Genomic DNA, 14,740 nt, shown 5'->3' with positions numbered 1-14,740 from the left:
TATATATAAAGTTTTCCAAAATAAATGAAACTAAAACCTAGCCCTAGACTCTGACTACTAAATTAGCCATTTACCTCCTCCGTGGAGCTCCCATTCTCCGGGACTGCCCAGGAGTTTGTTTATGTAATACAGGATCCCCAGGACACTCAGAGCTGTGGGAGAAAAGGCTGTTTCTGCAATTGCTCGTAGCCACCACAAGGTGTCACTCTCTGGTGTTCCTGCTTGTTCCCACCAAGGGACTGCTGGCCAGGCTGTGGGACACAGGACCGGTTAGGTTCTCGGAGGAGGAATTCTGCTCTCAGCATCAGCTAATCCAGAGTCCTTAACCAGTTCCCAAGGCCTCTTTCTGGGTGCCCAGCCCTTTCCGCCCTCCGCGCCCAGCACTGTCTAGGGATTGGCTCCAACGAATACCTGTTTACCTCCACCAGCCCCTTTCTCTTTCTTGCAGAGGTGTTTTCGACCCTTAAAACAGATTGGGCTTGGGGCGCCTGGGTGGCTCAGTTGGTTATGCTTCTGATTCTTGATTTTAGCTCAGGTCATGATCTCGAGGTCAGGGAGATCGAGCCTCTCACTGGGCTCTGTGCTGAGCATGGAGCCTGCTTGGGTGTCTCTCTCTCCCTGTCTCTGCCCCTCCCCTGCATATGGCACTCTTTCTCAAAATGAATAAATTGACATGAAAAAAAGTAAAATTTCACATAAAAACAAAACAGAACAAAACTGGGCTTGTTCTGCTTCCCTCCTGGACCACAGGGCTGCAAACTCCACCCTAGCCCCAAATGTGACTTTCAGGAGGTCTTCTGGGGATCCTGTACATTCTCCTTTGTGCCCCTTTCACACGAAAGGTTGGTTACTGGTCCCCGCCTTCCCTAACAATAGGGCCCGATTGTCTCTGGGGGCCCCGCCCTTCAAAACAGCTAAATTCTAGTTACTTCTCTTGGAGGAAGGAGAACTCGTGGAGTGTCTCCTTCCCAGGAGAAGACTTTCTGGCATTCTTCTTGGGTTGTTTTTTTTTTTAATGTTTATTTACTTAGAGAAGGCTCATGTGGGGGGAAGTGTGCAAGAGAATGAGGGAGAGGGTGTTGGAGGGACAGAGAAAGATGGGGAGAGAGAGAATCCCAAGCAGACTCTGCACTGTCAGCACAGAGCCCAACTCACGGCTCAATTCCACAAAACCACAAGATCGTTCCCAGAGCAGAAACCAAGTCAGATGCTCAGCCAGCTGAGCCACCCAGGCGCCCCCTCTGGCATTCTTTCTGTAGAGCAGTGAAAAACCCCCGAGTTACCTCACTAGCACAGCATCTATGGCATATGAATACATGGTGCATATATTTTTATTTGGTTATAACTGTAACATATATAGATCCACATCCATTTCTCATGTAATGTGTCTTGAGCGCCACCTCATGTCTTTATAAATTCTTCATAAACATGATTATTTTTAAGATTTTAAGTAATCTCCATACCCAGACTGGGGCTCAAACCCACAAGTTGTAGAAAACCAGTATTAATGTTGGGGCATCTGGATGGCTCAGTCGACTGAGCGTTTGATTTCGGCTCAGGTCATCATCTCACAGTGTGTGGGTTCGAGCTCCGCTTCGGGCTCTGTGCTGACAGCTCAGAGCCTGGAGCCTGCTTCGGATACTGGGTCTCCCTCTTTCTCTGCCCCATCCCACTTACGCTCGCTCTCTCTCTCTCTCTCTGTCTCTCTCTCTCTTTCAAAAATAACATTTAAAAAAGTTAAAAAAAAGAAAGCCAGTATTAATGAAAATTATTTTTGTCCATAGAAATGCAAATTAGTCATGTCTGGTGGAATGGAATTGATTATTGCCCTGTGGATAGGTACATTTGCGTTGATTTATAAATTCCTTTTAGCATTTCTTATCTGTCTGCTGTGTGTAGTTCTTTGAATACTCTTGTGAACGTCTTACTGGTTTCTTGATGGGTTAATGCATTCAATAAGATGTTTGACATGTATTCATTTTATATCTGCATGAGAATTGCAATCAGGTTCTCTTTAAAACATTACCTCTAAGCATCGCCAATATTGGGGCACCTGGGTGGCTCAGTTGGTTAGTGTTTGACTTTGGCTCAGGTCATGATCTCACAGTTCATAGGTTTGAGCCCCACGTCGGGCTCTGTGCTGACAGCTCAGAGCCTGGAGCCTGCTTCAGATTCTGTGTCTCCTCTCTGCTCCTCCCCTGCTCTCTCTCCCTCAAAAAATAAATAAAACATTTTTTTAAAAAATCACCAATATTTAAGGTGAGGATTAATAATAGGTTATGGCCTGGATTCATTTTGGAAATAGTATATTTTCAAAATCAAATTATGAGTTTATTTAAAAGGGTTAGGACAGCGGCATCTGGGTGGCTCAGTAGGTTGACCCGTCTGATTCTTGATTTCAGCTCAGGTCATGGTTCAAGCCCCACACTGGGCTATGCGCTAAGAGCATGGAACCTGCTTGGAATTTTCTGTCTCCCTCTCTCTCTGCCCTTTCCCCACTCGTGCTCTCCCCCTCTCTCTCTCTCTCAAAATAAATATCCTTTAAAACAATTAAGAAGGTTAGGACAAGAGCAACAGTTTAATTATGAATCATCAGGAAAAGCTAGAATTATTTCTTGTGGTTAGAAAACATAAAGAAATGCATCCACATACATTTCCAAATGTCCAGTAAAAGAAGGTAGAGTCCACATACTGTTGTCTTTCTGGGCATTCATTTTTGTTTTTTCATTTGCTACCTCAGCTTCTCAAAGCATTAAAACTTGGGGAACCAAGGAGCTACCAGGGAGTTCCGGGAGGGCAAGCACTGTTTTCTTTCATTTCTGGTAAGAAATTCCCAGTTGATTCAAAGCATTTGTGAGATTAAGCAGTTCCCCTGGTGATGTGAGAGTTTTATGCGTATGTAAAAGAATCAGGCTAACCTCGAGGAGGAACAGGAGAAATAAGAATCTCGCGCAGGCTGGGCAGCCCAGGGCACCGACGCCCCACATTTCTGTCCCTCCTCCGTGTGACCCATCTCCTTCCCACCCGCCGGGCCAGTCAGACACCAGGACCCAGAGCTCCAGGAGGGAGAAGGCAGCTGGCTCTGTGGGGGTCAAACTGCCTGGACAGGCCCCTCCGAGGCCTCTTCTCTCGACCGGCAAGCTGCAGAGGTAGGCAGCAGGAAATTCCCCGCCGTGGGGAACCACGCACTGGGTAGACTGGGAAGCCGCAGAACAGGAACTCCAGGGCACTAGCGAGAACGTGGTCGAAGAGCCAGCTGTGGGGTCCAGACTGAGTGGACAGTAGGAGGAGTAAGCAAGGAAGCAAAAGCGGCAGCAGTGAGGTTAGAGACCAGTCTGCCTTGTCATAAGGGAAAGGAAGACAGGGAGTAGGGAGAGCAGAGCTGAGGTCCTGAAGCAGAAGCAGGTTCCTGATGTGCTCGTGCCTTGGAGACTGAGTAGATGGAGGTACAAGTCGTGGGAGTAGAGAAGGCGAAGGGACCATGAGCAACCGCGGGGGGGGGGAGGATGTGACCAACTCAGGATGAGGACAACATACTTTGGTCCCAAAGCCGTAACGTGACTGCACAGTGGCCTGGAGTAGAGGACCTCAGCTCAGGCGTGACACCAATGGGTGGTCATGGTCGTTTGTGAGGAGTGTGGGGGCAGTACAGGCGGCACCAGGAACTGGGCCTCAGCTCAGATGCACCTCCACTCAGGGCAGCGGCAAGCTCACATCAAGGTGGGGGTGCTGTACATGGAGCCTGTGGGAAAACAGGTTCAAAAATTCCTTATACTTGCATAAATGGGTTAAGAAAACTTAGGGCAGAAAGCCGCCACCACAGGATGCAAGCACCAAAGGTTAGTCCTGAAGTAGAAAAAAGCTACGAGCTGAAAGCCACCACCATGGGGTGAAAGTGCCCGAGGTTAGCTGGCGAGATATTGTAATGGGATCATGAGTAACTTGTTATGTCACCTGCAGGAAATTGCTTTCCATCTGGTGCCAATATACTTTGATCACGAACACCACCTGCCCCCCCCCCCAGACCCTTTGCTCCTTACACAAGTTAACAATTACTGTCTGATTGTTTCCTCCACATTCACCACGTGTGTAACATCTTAAGCGCTCAGTAAATATGGAGATGAAATCCCTGTTCAAGGCACTTGTCTCCTCCCGGACATTAGCCTTTCTCATATTCAGTTCTGCGCCTGCTCTCTTGCTGGACAAGAGAAAACTCCAGACTCAAGAAGAGCCTGGTTGCTGAGATGAGAAGTGAGAAGAGATCAGAGAAAGATGAGCCTTCCTTGTTGAGACAGGACTGTCTGGCCTATTTGTGGGCTTGAAGCTAATCACAGAGGTTCTGTTTTCCTTTCCAGAGATTGGTTTTTAAAAAAAATTTTTTGTTTATTTATTTATTATTGGGACAGAGAAACAGAGCATGAGTAGGGGAGGGGCAGAGAGAGAGGGAGACACAGAATCTGAAGCAGGCTCCAGGCTCTGAGCTGTCAGCACAGAGCCCAATGCGGGGCTCGAACCCACGAACTATGAGATCGTGACCTGAACCGAAGTCGGATGCTCAACCAACTGAGCCACCCAGGCGCCCCTCAAGGATTGGTTTAAAGAATATGAACAAGTGACCTGATTCTGACCTATAAGATGAGAAAGGTGATGTGCCCTGGGGGCTCCTAGGAATAGTTTGCACTTTCTGAAAAGATGGTCTCATTCCGTCTATGGACTTTTCTGTGGCCAGTGTGATATCTGAAATGCTTGCAGCCACGTTGAGGCAAGAGGGATGCCAGCCCGGAATGGCACGGTGGAAAGAAAGAATCTAGGTCTTTGACATTGGTAAGCCGCTGACGGTGCCAGACCTGGAGCTGGCCTAAGTCCAGAGCAAGATCGTGTCAGTCTTGCATGGCTCAGTGAATAGGTAGGGTTTTTTAAAAATTATTATTCAGTATTCTTAAACTACACTAAATAGAACAGTTCACCCATTTCTTCCCCACATCCAGCCCCTCACCTCTTAAAACCACCAAAAGTATCTATGAGCTTGGTTTTTATTTTTATTTTTTTAAGATTTGACTTTAAGAGAGATCACAGTATTTCTGTATCTGACTTGTTTCAGTTAGCATAATGCTCTCGAGGCCCATGCATGTTGTTGCAAATGGCAAGATTTCATTCTTTTTAAAATGCTGAAAAATATTCCGGCCTCTGAGTGTGTGTGTGTGTGTACAAGTTCCTTATCCATTCACCCATCAGTGGACACTTAGCTTCTTTCCGTATCTTGGCAAATAAAGCTGCAGGGAACGCGAAGATGCCATCTGTCTTTTCAAATTTGTGTTTCTGTTTTATTTGGATACATGCACAAAAGTGGAATTTGGAATTGCTGAATCATATGGTAGTTCTATTTTTTCTTAAGTTGACTTATTTATTTTGAGAAAGAGAGAGAATGGTAGAGGGGCAGAGAGAGGGGAAGAGGAAAGAGAATCTCGAAAAGGGTCTAGACTATCAGCATGTAGCCCCACTGTGGGCTCAAACCCACAAACTGTGAGATCATGACCTGAGCCAAACCAAGAGTCAGACACTTAACCAACAGAACCACCCAGGCGCCCCTATGGTAGTTCTATTTTTAATTTTTTGAGGAAACTCCAAACTGTTCTCCATAGTGGCTGCACCAATTTACATTCTCACCCACAGTGCACAAAGTTCCCTTTTCTCCATATCCTCGCCGATACGTGTTATCTCTTGTCTTTTTGGTAATAGCCATTCTGACAGGTGGGAGATGATCTCTTATTGTGGCTCTGGCTTGCACTTCCCTGATGACATCTTTTCATGTACCTATTAGCCATCTCTATGTTTTCTTTTGGGGCACCTGGGTGGCTCACTCCGTTAAGCATCCCATATTGGCTCAGGTCATGATCATGCAGTTTGTGAGTTCAAGCCCCGCATGGGGCTCTGTGCTGACAGCTGAGAGCCTGAAGCCTACTGTGTCTCCCTCTCTCTCTGCCCCTCTCCCACTCATTCTCTCTCTCTCTCTCTCTCTCTCTCTCTCTCCCTCTCTCTCTCTCAAAAATTCAAAAATAGACATTAACATTTTTTAAAAAGTTAGAATAGAGGCACCTGGCTCAGTCAGTTGAGCATCCAACTTCAGCTCAGGTCATGATCTCACAGTGGGTTTGAGCCCCGTGTCAGGCTCTGTGCTGACAGCTCAGAGCCTGAAGCCTGCTTCGGATTCTGTGTCTTCCTCTCTCTATGTCCCTCCCCTGTTCACACTCTGTCTCTCAAAAAAAAAAAAAAAAGTGTAAAAAAATTGTTTTAAAAAGTTAGAAAAATGTCTGGTCAGTGGCGTCTGGATGGCTCATTCAGTTGGCCGTCCAACTCTTGGTTTCAGCTCAGGTCATGATCTCACAGTTTGTGAGTTTGAGCCCCGGATTGGGCTCCACGCTGATAAAGCGGAGCCTGCTTGGGATTCTCTCTCCCCCTCTCTCTCTGTCCCTCCCCTGCTTATGCTCTCTCTCTCAAAAAAAAAAATTTTTTTTTAAAAAGACAAATGTCTATTCAGATCATCTCCTCATTTGTAAATCAGATTGTTTTTTGCTACTGAGCCTGAGTTCTTTATCTATCTTAGATATTAGCACCTTATCAGATATATAATTTGCACTTACTTTCTCCCATTCAGTAGGTTATCTTTTCCTTTTGCTGATGGTTTCCTTTGCTGTGCAGGCGCTTTCTAGTTTGACGGAGTCCCACTTACTTATTTTTGCTTTTGTTGCTTTGGCCTTTGGTATCAGATCCGAAAAATCATCACCAAGACCTGTGTCAAGGAGTTTACTGCCCCTGTGTTCTTCGAGGATTTTCATGGTTTTGGGTCTCACAGTCCAATCTTGAATGCATTTTGCGTTAGTTTGTGTGTGTGTGTGTGTGTGTGTGTGTGTAAGGCAGTCGTCCTGTTTCATTCGTTTGCCGTGCCTGTGGCCGTCCAAGTTCCGCAGCATCACTTACTGACGAAACTGTCCTTTCTCCGTTGTGTTTTCCCCTTTGTCATAACTGAATTGCCTATGCACATGTTGGTTGGTTTCTGGACTCTCTGTCCTGTTTCATTGATCTATGTGTCTGTTTTCATGCCGGTACTATACCGTTTTCATGACTATTGCTTGAAAATAAAGTTTGAATTCAGAGGGTATGATGCCACCATTTGGTGGGGGGGGCCTTAGTGGTTCCATTCAAATTTTAGGATTGTTTGTTCTATTTCTGTGAAAAATGCCATGGGAATTTTGCCAGGGATGGCATTGACCCTATAGATTGCTCTAGGTAGTATGAACATTTAAAAATTTTTTTAATGTTTTATTTGTTTTTGAGGGAGAGAGAGACAGCGTGAGCAGGAGAGGGTCAGAGAGAGAGGGAGACACAGAATCCAAATCAGGCTCCAGGCTCTGAGCTAGCTGTCAGCACAGAGCCCAATGTGGGGCTCGAACTCACAAACTGAGATCATGACCTGAGCCGAAGTCGGACACAACTGACCGAGCCGCCAGGCGCCCCTAGAGTTTTCTATATATAATATCATGACATCTTCACATTGTGAAAGTTGTACTTCTTCCTCTCCAATTTGTTTTTTTTTAATATTTGATATATCTTTTAAATCTTTTTTTTTTACCTTTTTACTATTATTTTGTTAATGTTTATTTACTTTTGAAAGAGAGAGAGTGTGTGTGTGAGTGGAGGAGCATCAGAGAAAGAGGAAGAAGTAGAATCTGAAGCAGCTTCCAGGCTCTGGGCTGTCAGCACAGAGCCCGACACGGGGCTCGAACCACAGACCTTGAGTCCTAGAGCACTAGTGTTTTTCATCTAAAAGGCAAAATCAACAACAAAAGCACAGAAAGACCTGGGCACCTGGGTGGCTTAGTCCATTAAATGTCTGACTCTTGACTTCAGCTTCTGTCATGAGCCCCGCATCAGGCTCTGCACTGGGCACGGAGCCTGCTTAAGACTCTCTCTCTCCCTCTCACTCTGTTCCTCCCCAGCTTGCATTCATGGTCTCGCTCTCTCTCTCTTTCTCTTAAAAAGAAAACAAGGGCACAAAAATACAAAAATCATGGAAAAGACTGCCAAAACTGTGGGCACTTATTTGCGGTACCAAAGCTGAAACAAAGCAGGGCCTCACCATGTGCAGCCTCAGCGGGGGGCCAGGGACGTGCACATCAAGTGACTGAAGTTGTTCAGGGCTCCGCCCTGGTCTCCAAGAGATCCCGGAAGTGCTGGGACTATTAACTTGGAGATTACAGATAAAGTTTAGAGCGGAGGCAAATTTGCAAATAGAGAATCCGCAAATAATGAGCACGGACTGTCCCTATTAAAAGGAATAAGGCAGCTCAGTACACACTGCAGAAGGACGCCCATGCTAGGTTTTCAAGTGAAAAAAGAGAGCCACAGAGCACTCTGCGCAAAGGTTGAAGAAGCACAGCCTTACGAGGGCCAGGGAAGCGACATAACAGGATCAGGCAGGCCAGTGGGAGGCATCTGGGAAGAGCAGAGGCTGGAGAAGAGGAGGGCTCGTCCCGCCTGCAGGGGGAGCCCGCAGCTCGGTGCTGCTCTGCTGTTCCAGGCGGAAGTGCGAGTCGGTGTTGCCTTATCTTCCAAATTTTCAAGATTTTCATGAAATAGCCCGATTTAGAATGTTGCTAACTAATTCAGAGTTTTAAAAAATGCTCTGGGGGCGCCTGGGTGGCTCAGTCAGTTAAGCATCGGCTTCAGCTCAGGTCATGATCTCACGGTTCGTGGGTTCGAGCCCCACATTGGGCTCTGTGCTGACAGCTAGCTCAGAGCCTGGAGCCTGCTTCAGATTCTGTGTCTCCTCTCTCTCTGACCCTCCCCTGCTCATGCTGCCTCGCTCTGTCTCTAAAAAATAAAGTAAATATATAAATATATATATATATATATATATATTTATATATATATATATATTTTTTTTTTTAAATGCTCTGTAGGTCAAGCAAAACCTGTCATAAGCCTACAGGCTGGCAGATTGTGGCCCCCAGTGTGCAGTGGTGTTTATGAGAAAAGCACACATATGAATAGAAATGTAAGGGAAAGGTCTAGAAGGAGACATATACACCAGACCTTCCTTGGGGCAGAGGAAAAGAATAAGATTGTTGAAGACAAATGTAGGTCTTCATCTTTTCTGTGTTATTTGAGACTTTGACCATGAAAATATAATTATTATTACCTACTTTACATGTTTGTTTATTTTTAAGAGAGAGAAAGTGCTTGCACACACAGGGGGGAGAGGGGCGACAGAGGATCCGAAGTGCGCTCTGCACTGACCTCAGAGAGCCTGATGCAGATTACTTACCTACTTTATTTTTTTTTTAATTTTTTAACATTTTTTATTTTTGAGAGACAGAGACAAACAGATCATGAGCAGGGGAGGGTCAGAGAGAGAAGGAGACACAGAATCGGAAGCAGGCTCTAGGCGCTGAGCTGTCAGCACAGAGCCCAACTCAGGGCTAGAACCCATGAACCGTGAGATCATGACCTGAGCTGAAGTCAGACGTTCAACTGACTGAGCCACCCAGGCGCCCCTACTTAACTACTTTAAAAGGAAGAAAAGAACCCTGTGAATTGAAGAATCAAAGAAATTGTCCTACGGCCCCCTACATTGGCCAATATCAGTGTTCTCTGCCTTCAATTGCCAGCCATCAGGAAGCAAAGATTATATATATCCACAGTATACATACATACACACACGTGTGTATGTATGTATTTTTTTTCAAGATTTTATTTTTAAATTCTTTTAATGTTTATTTACTTTTGGGAGAAAGAGAGAGACAGACCAGCCATGAGCAGGGGAGGGGCAGAGGGAGGGAGACACAGAAGCTGAAGCAGGCTCCAGGCTGTGAGCTGTCAGCACAGAGCCCCATGTGAGGCTTGAACTCACGGACCTCGAGATCATGACCCGAGCTGAAGTCGGATGCTTAACCAAATGAGCCACCCAGGTGCCCTTTAAGGTTTTATTTTTAAATAATCTGTACACCCAAGTGGGGCTCGAACCTACAACCCCAAGATGAACAGTTGCATGCCAGGTGCCCCAGCAAAGATTACATTTTGAATCAGCATTGTTTTCGTTGTTTAGGGACTGTTTGTTTCCAAGGAAACCCAGACCCAAAGGGAAATCCGGTGGGAAGGTACAGGGCAACCTGGTGGCGTTCAGGAGCAGCCGTGAAACCAAGCCCACAGGGGACTATGACCAAAATCGACAAGCCATGTGACCCGCCCCAGAGACGGCCCCCCTGACCTCCACATCTGCTGTCTGACATTGGATTAATTCCTCTGATTGGCAAGTCGGCCTCCCCAGCCCCCTGCCTGTGGCCCCAGACCAGGGTTCCCGGGCCCTCACGGGGCCTCGAAGCCTCAGGTAGGGAGTCTCCAGAGTGTCAAGGCCGCCCTCCTGGGAGAGAGAATCTGTGGCCACTGGGTTTTTGACCAGGATCAAAAGTCCTCTCACACTGCAACCGTCTCTGCAGGGTAAGTGGAATCGGTGGTGCGTACTGGCCCCGGGGACCCACTCCAGCAGGGAGGGTCCTCCGAAGGCGTCCCCAGGGGCAACTACAAATTCCTGGTTTATAGGTACTTGTCAACGCTGGATCGGATAGACTGCGTGAGTTTGTCAGGAAGGTCACGGAGCAGAGTGGCCAAATTAGGGATTTCGTCAGGGGGACCGGCCATCCTGCCTTGTCCAGGCCTGAGGGGGTTTCCAGAATTCGGGCTTTCCCGGGATGAGGGACATTTACTGCTAAAACCAGGAAAGTCCCAGGCGAATCGGGATGAATTGGTCCCCTCGGGTTTTGGAGTTAGATCCAGTTGTGACTCCTGGCTCGGCTCCCATAGCTGTGTGTGACCCTGGGCAAGTCATCCCGCCTCCTCTACCTCGGTGTCCTCCTCGTGAAATGGGGACCCTAATGGCTGCCATCTAGCAGAATAAGAGAAACACCCAGCGAGTGCTCCAAAAAGGTTTAGGCGATTGAACACACAGTTAAAAACTGGAAGTAAAACGAACAGGTCTCACTCCCGGCCCTGTCCCTCAGGCCACAGGACCTGTAGCCTCTTCGGAAGAAACCAACCTTAGCCATTTCTTGTGTATTTTTACAGAGAAAATCTATGCATGATAGAAATATGCTTACAGAATATATATTTCCTACGTTTGTTTATTTATTTTGAGGGGAGGAGGGGCAGAGAGAGGGAAAGAGAGAAAACCCTGTCAGCACCGAGCCCGTGCGGGGCTCATTCCCATGAACCGTGAGATGATCTGAGCAGAAATCAGAGTTAGACACTCACCCAACTGAGCCCAGTGTTGGTAGGCTGCATGTACTACTTCGTTGATGGCTTTTTTTTCTCATGTAATACCGCACCTTAGAAGGCAGTCCACATCGGAACATTTAGATTTTCCTCATTATTTTTAATGGCTACGTAGTATTTCATGACTTGAGGATGTCCTGATTCATCTAGCCTATCTCGGACTGACTGGCACTTGGGATGCGTCCCGTGTTTGGTCACTACAGGCATCATAAGCAGCAGTATGATATTATCTTTATGCACATCTTTGTATGCTTTGTGCACGTACGGAAGTGTGTAGGATTAATTCCTAGAAGTGGAAATGCTGGGTTGAAGGCGCCATTGTTACCATTAGTATCAGTCTCTAAGAAGTCAGATATGGAATCCACTCTGCCCGTCTATGTTTGTTTATTTTTTGAGAGAGAGAGAGAGAGAGAGACAAAGCATGAGTGGGGGAGGGACAGAGAGAGAGGGAGACACAGAATCCGAAGCAGGCTCCAGGCTCTGAGCTGTCAGCACAGAGGCCCACAGGCCGACACAGAGCTTGAACTCACAAGCCATGAGATCATGACCTGAGTCAAAGTCAGATGCTTAACCGGCTGAGCCACCCAGGCGCCTCTCCACCCTCCCTCCTAAAGGCAGATAGTAGTCTTCACCTGATCATAGAGATCTATGTCTAGTGTGCTTTGTGAGTAAGAAATCAGTTAAGCCCTAGTACTGACAACTTGGAAAATTCTAGAATGCCTGTTACTTCTCCTCTCTTTTCACAACACCCTTTCTTTCCCCACCCACATCCCCATGTGACTTCACTCCCACGAAGTGCGTCGGTGGAGATGCTGTCTTAGCCTGGATTCCTTAGAAAACGGGGTCCGAGGCGAAGGCTCTACACTAGACTCTCCGGGAGCATCCACTCCCAGGGCAGCAGGAGTGACGGGGACAGGGGAGGACAGCAAGGAAGAGGCGGAGCGAGCGCCAGCGCGTGCCTCGCTGCGCTGGCCACAGCTTTCGCAAACAGTTGCTTCCTGTGTCTCACAGGACGTCTTTGAGAAGCCGGATAAAGCTGCGTGGTCATCTCTGAGCCTCTGGGGATGGGGGTGGGGGCCGGTGTGGAGGAAGGGCACGAAGCGGGGATAACATCATCTCCAGGCTGCTGAAGTCTCTCCTTCCTCAACATTTGTCCCTTCAGGATGTCAGCCTCTTCTCTCTTACGGGTTGAGCAGCGTGCATCCTGGATCCAGCAGTTACAGGAAACGCTAGAACCCAAGACAGCCTTCGTGGCCAGCGTGAGCCTGCAGGTGACTCGCCCAACATCGGTGGACTTGGACGTGCCCCCCGAGGTCTCTTCCGTCTGCAGCAGCAGGGACCTGCTTGGCAGAGGGTGGAGGCGTGGATGCTGGTGGGAGGCCGGGTACTGTGGGTCCCTGCCCTGCTGTGACTCGGAGCCTACTGCTTGCGCTCTGGCCGGGCAGCAAGGCCAGTACGGGATTTCGGTGGCACATAAAGTGAGCTTGGGGCGCAGGGGCACGCTGCCGTGTCTCACTGATCCTGAGACGCACATCTTGTTACCTTGTAGCAGCATCACTGGAAGTCAGGACGCACCTTACATTGCCAACATGTCAGAGTTTCATCGGCAGTTTTGTTCCCTTTCTAGCGGCACATAGTGGCATTTTAGATGAAATACGGTAACTTATTTGGGCTGAGGTGTACCAGCCCGGCTCTTGATATCCTGGGCCCAGAAGTTCTCACAGAAGAGACACTCCCATCTCCTGTGGGAACCACCCGTAACAGGAAGTAGAGCAATGAACAAATTCGTAAATCAGGGGCCTCGGATCCCTGTTGTAGGTAATAAACATTCACTGTAATTAATGTGACCGTTTGTGGCGCACAGGTATCCGTGCTTGATACTGTTTCTCAAAGTCAAGTCCAGGCTGTGAAACAAAAGTTCTTCCATGTGCTCATGGTGAGTCAAGGCCTTAGTGAAGGCAGAACTCCATGTTGAAATGAATGCCTCATCCACCTCAACAACAGCAGTTTTCCGCCCCTTTTTAAAAAACTGTGGGGCGCCTGGGTGGCTCTGTTGGTTAAGCCTCCGACTTCGGCTCAGGTCAGATCTCACGTTCGTGGGTTCGAGCCCCGCATCAGGCTCTGTGCTGACAGCTAGCTCAGAGCCTGGAGCCTGCTTTCGGTTCTGTGTCTCCTTCTCTCTCTGCCCCTCCCCCTCTCATGCTCTGTCTCTCTCTGTATCAAAAATAAATAAAACATTAAAAAAAAAAAAACTGTGTGTGTGTGTGAGTGTACCAGTGTGCTTCAGGCCCGTGTTCATATTAATTAAACTGTGATGCTCTAAAATGTGCTGTTTAGAGTCTAAGTCCTTTATGTTCTTTTTTTTAACATTCATTTTTTATTTTTTGAAAGAGAGCACAAGTGGGGGAGGGGCAGAGAGAGAGGCAGACAGAGGATCCAAAGTGGGCTCCACACCGAATGCAGCAAGCCTGATGCAGGGCTTGAACTCATGAACTGAGCTCAGGACTGGAGCCGAAGTTGGACACTCAAGCAACTCTGCCACCCAGGTGCCCCCAAATCCTTTATATTCAACATGAGGTGCTTGAACTAGCGGTATTGACAACAACCTGGGAACTTGCTAGAAAGGCAGAATCTCAGACTCCATCCTAGCCCTGCCTGCTGAATCAGAATACATATTTAAGGGGCACCTGGGTGGCTCAGTTGGCTAAGCATCTGACTTCGGCTCACGTCATGATCTTGTGGTCTGTGAGTTCAAGCCCCACATCGGGCTCTGTGCTGGCAGCTCAGAGCCTGGAGTCTGTTTCGGATTCTGTGTCTCCCTCTCTCCCCACCTCTTCCCTACTTGCTCTCTGTCTCTCTCTCTCAAAAATAATAAACATTAAAAAAAATTTCTTTTTTTTTTTTAATAAAAAGGGCCCATGTACTGTGCGATTCTGTTCATTTGAAGTGTCCAGGATAAGGCAGACCTGTAGAGACAAGAAGAAGATTCTTGTTTGCCTAGGGAGTGGGAGAAAGGGGGCATCCGGAGTCACTGATGATAGGTGAGGGGTTTCTTTTGGGGGTGAAGGAAATGTTCTGGAATTAGATAGTGGTGATGGTTGCCCAATGTTGTGAATATACGAACGACCGCTGAGTTGTACACTTAAATTTTTTGAATTTTATCTCAAAAACATTTTTTAAATGAAGCCAACCTAGCACTTTCCCTGAAACCTTTAGTAAATCATGTTTCTCTTTTGTTCCCATAGGACAGGAAGAGAAAATGCTGCTTAAATCATTATAGTAGAGGAGCGCTTAGGTGGCTCAGTAGGTTAAGTGTCCAACTTCGGCTCAGGTCATGATCTCATGATTCGTAAGTTGGAGGGCTGCGTCGGGCTCTGTGCTGACAGCTGGGAGCCCGGAACTGCTTCCGGTT

The 14,740-nt window shown here is 47.5% G+C and overlaps 1 protein-coding gene across 3 annotated transcripts in view; it reads left to right on the top strand.

The window, feature by feature from the left end:
* LOC115301676 (serine/arginine repetitive matrix protein 1-like) overlaps nucleotides 1–13,415 on the top strand; it is a 19,706-nt gene extending 6,291 nt beyond the window's left edge. For 2 of the 3 annotated variants that reach the window (XR_003913237.1, XM_029951635.1), the window contains exon 2: nucleotides 12,491–13,415. Coding sequence is in view for 1 of the 3 variants with exons in the window: in XM_029951635.1 (XP_029807495.1) it covers nucleotides 12,491–12,965 (475 nt within the window). In the remaining 2 variants the exon portion in view is untranslated. Of the gene's footprint in view, nucleotides 1–10,344; nucleotides 10,498–12,490 lie in introns of those variants that run through there. The other variant, XR_003913238.1, reaches the window with a different exon arrangement.
* The last annotated feature ends 1,325 nt before the right edge of the window (nucleotides 13,416–14,740 follow it).

The sequence above is a fragment of the Suricata suricatta genome, chromosome 9 (assembly GCF_006229205.1).
Source record: "Suricata suricatta isolate VVHF042 chromosome 9, meerkat_22Aug2017_6uvM2_HiC, whole genome shotgun sequence".
NCBI classification, from domain to species: domain Eukaryota; kingdom Metazoa; phylum Chordata; class Mammalia; order Carnivora; family Herpestidae; genus Suricata; species Suricata suricatta.
Note: the sequence above shows the minus strand (reverse complement) of the source record. Positions and strands in the feature narration are given on the sequence as shown.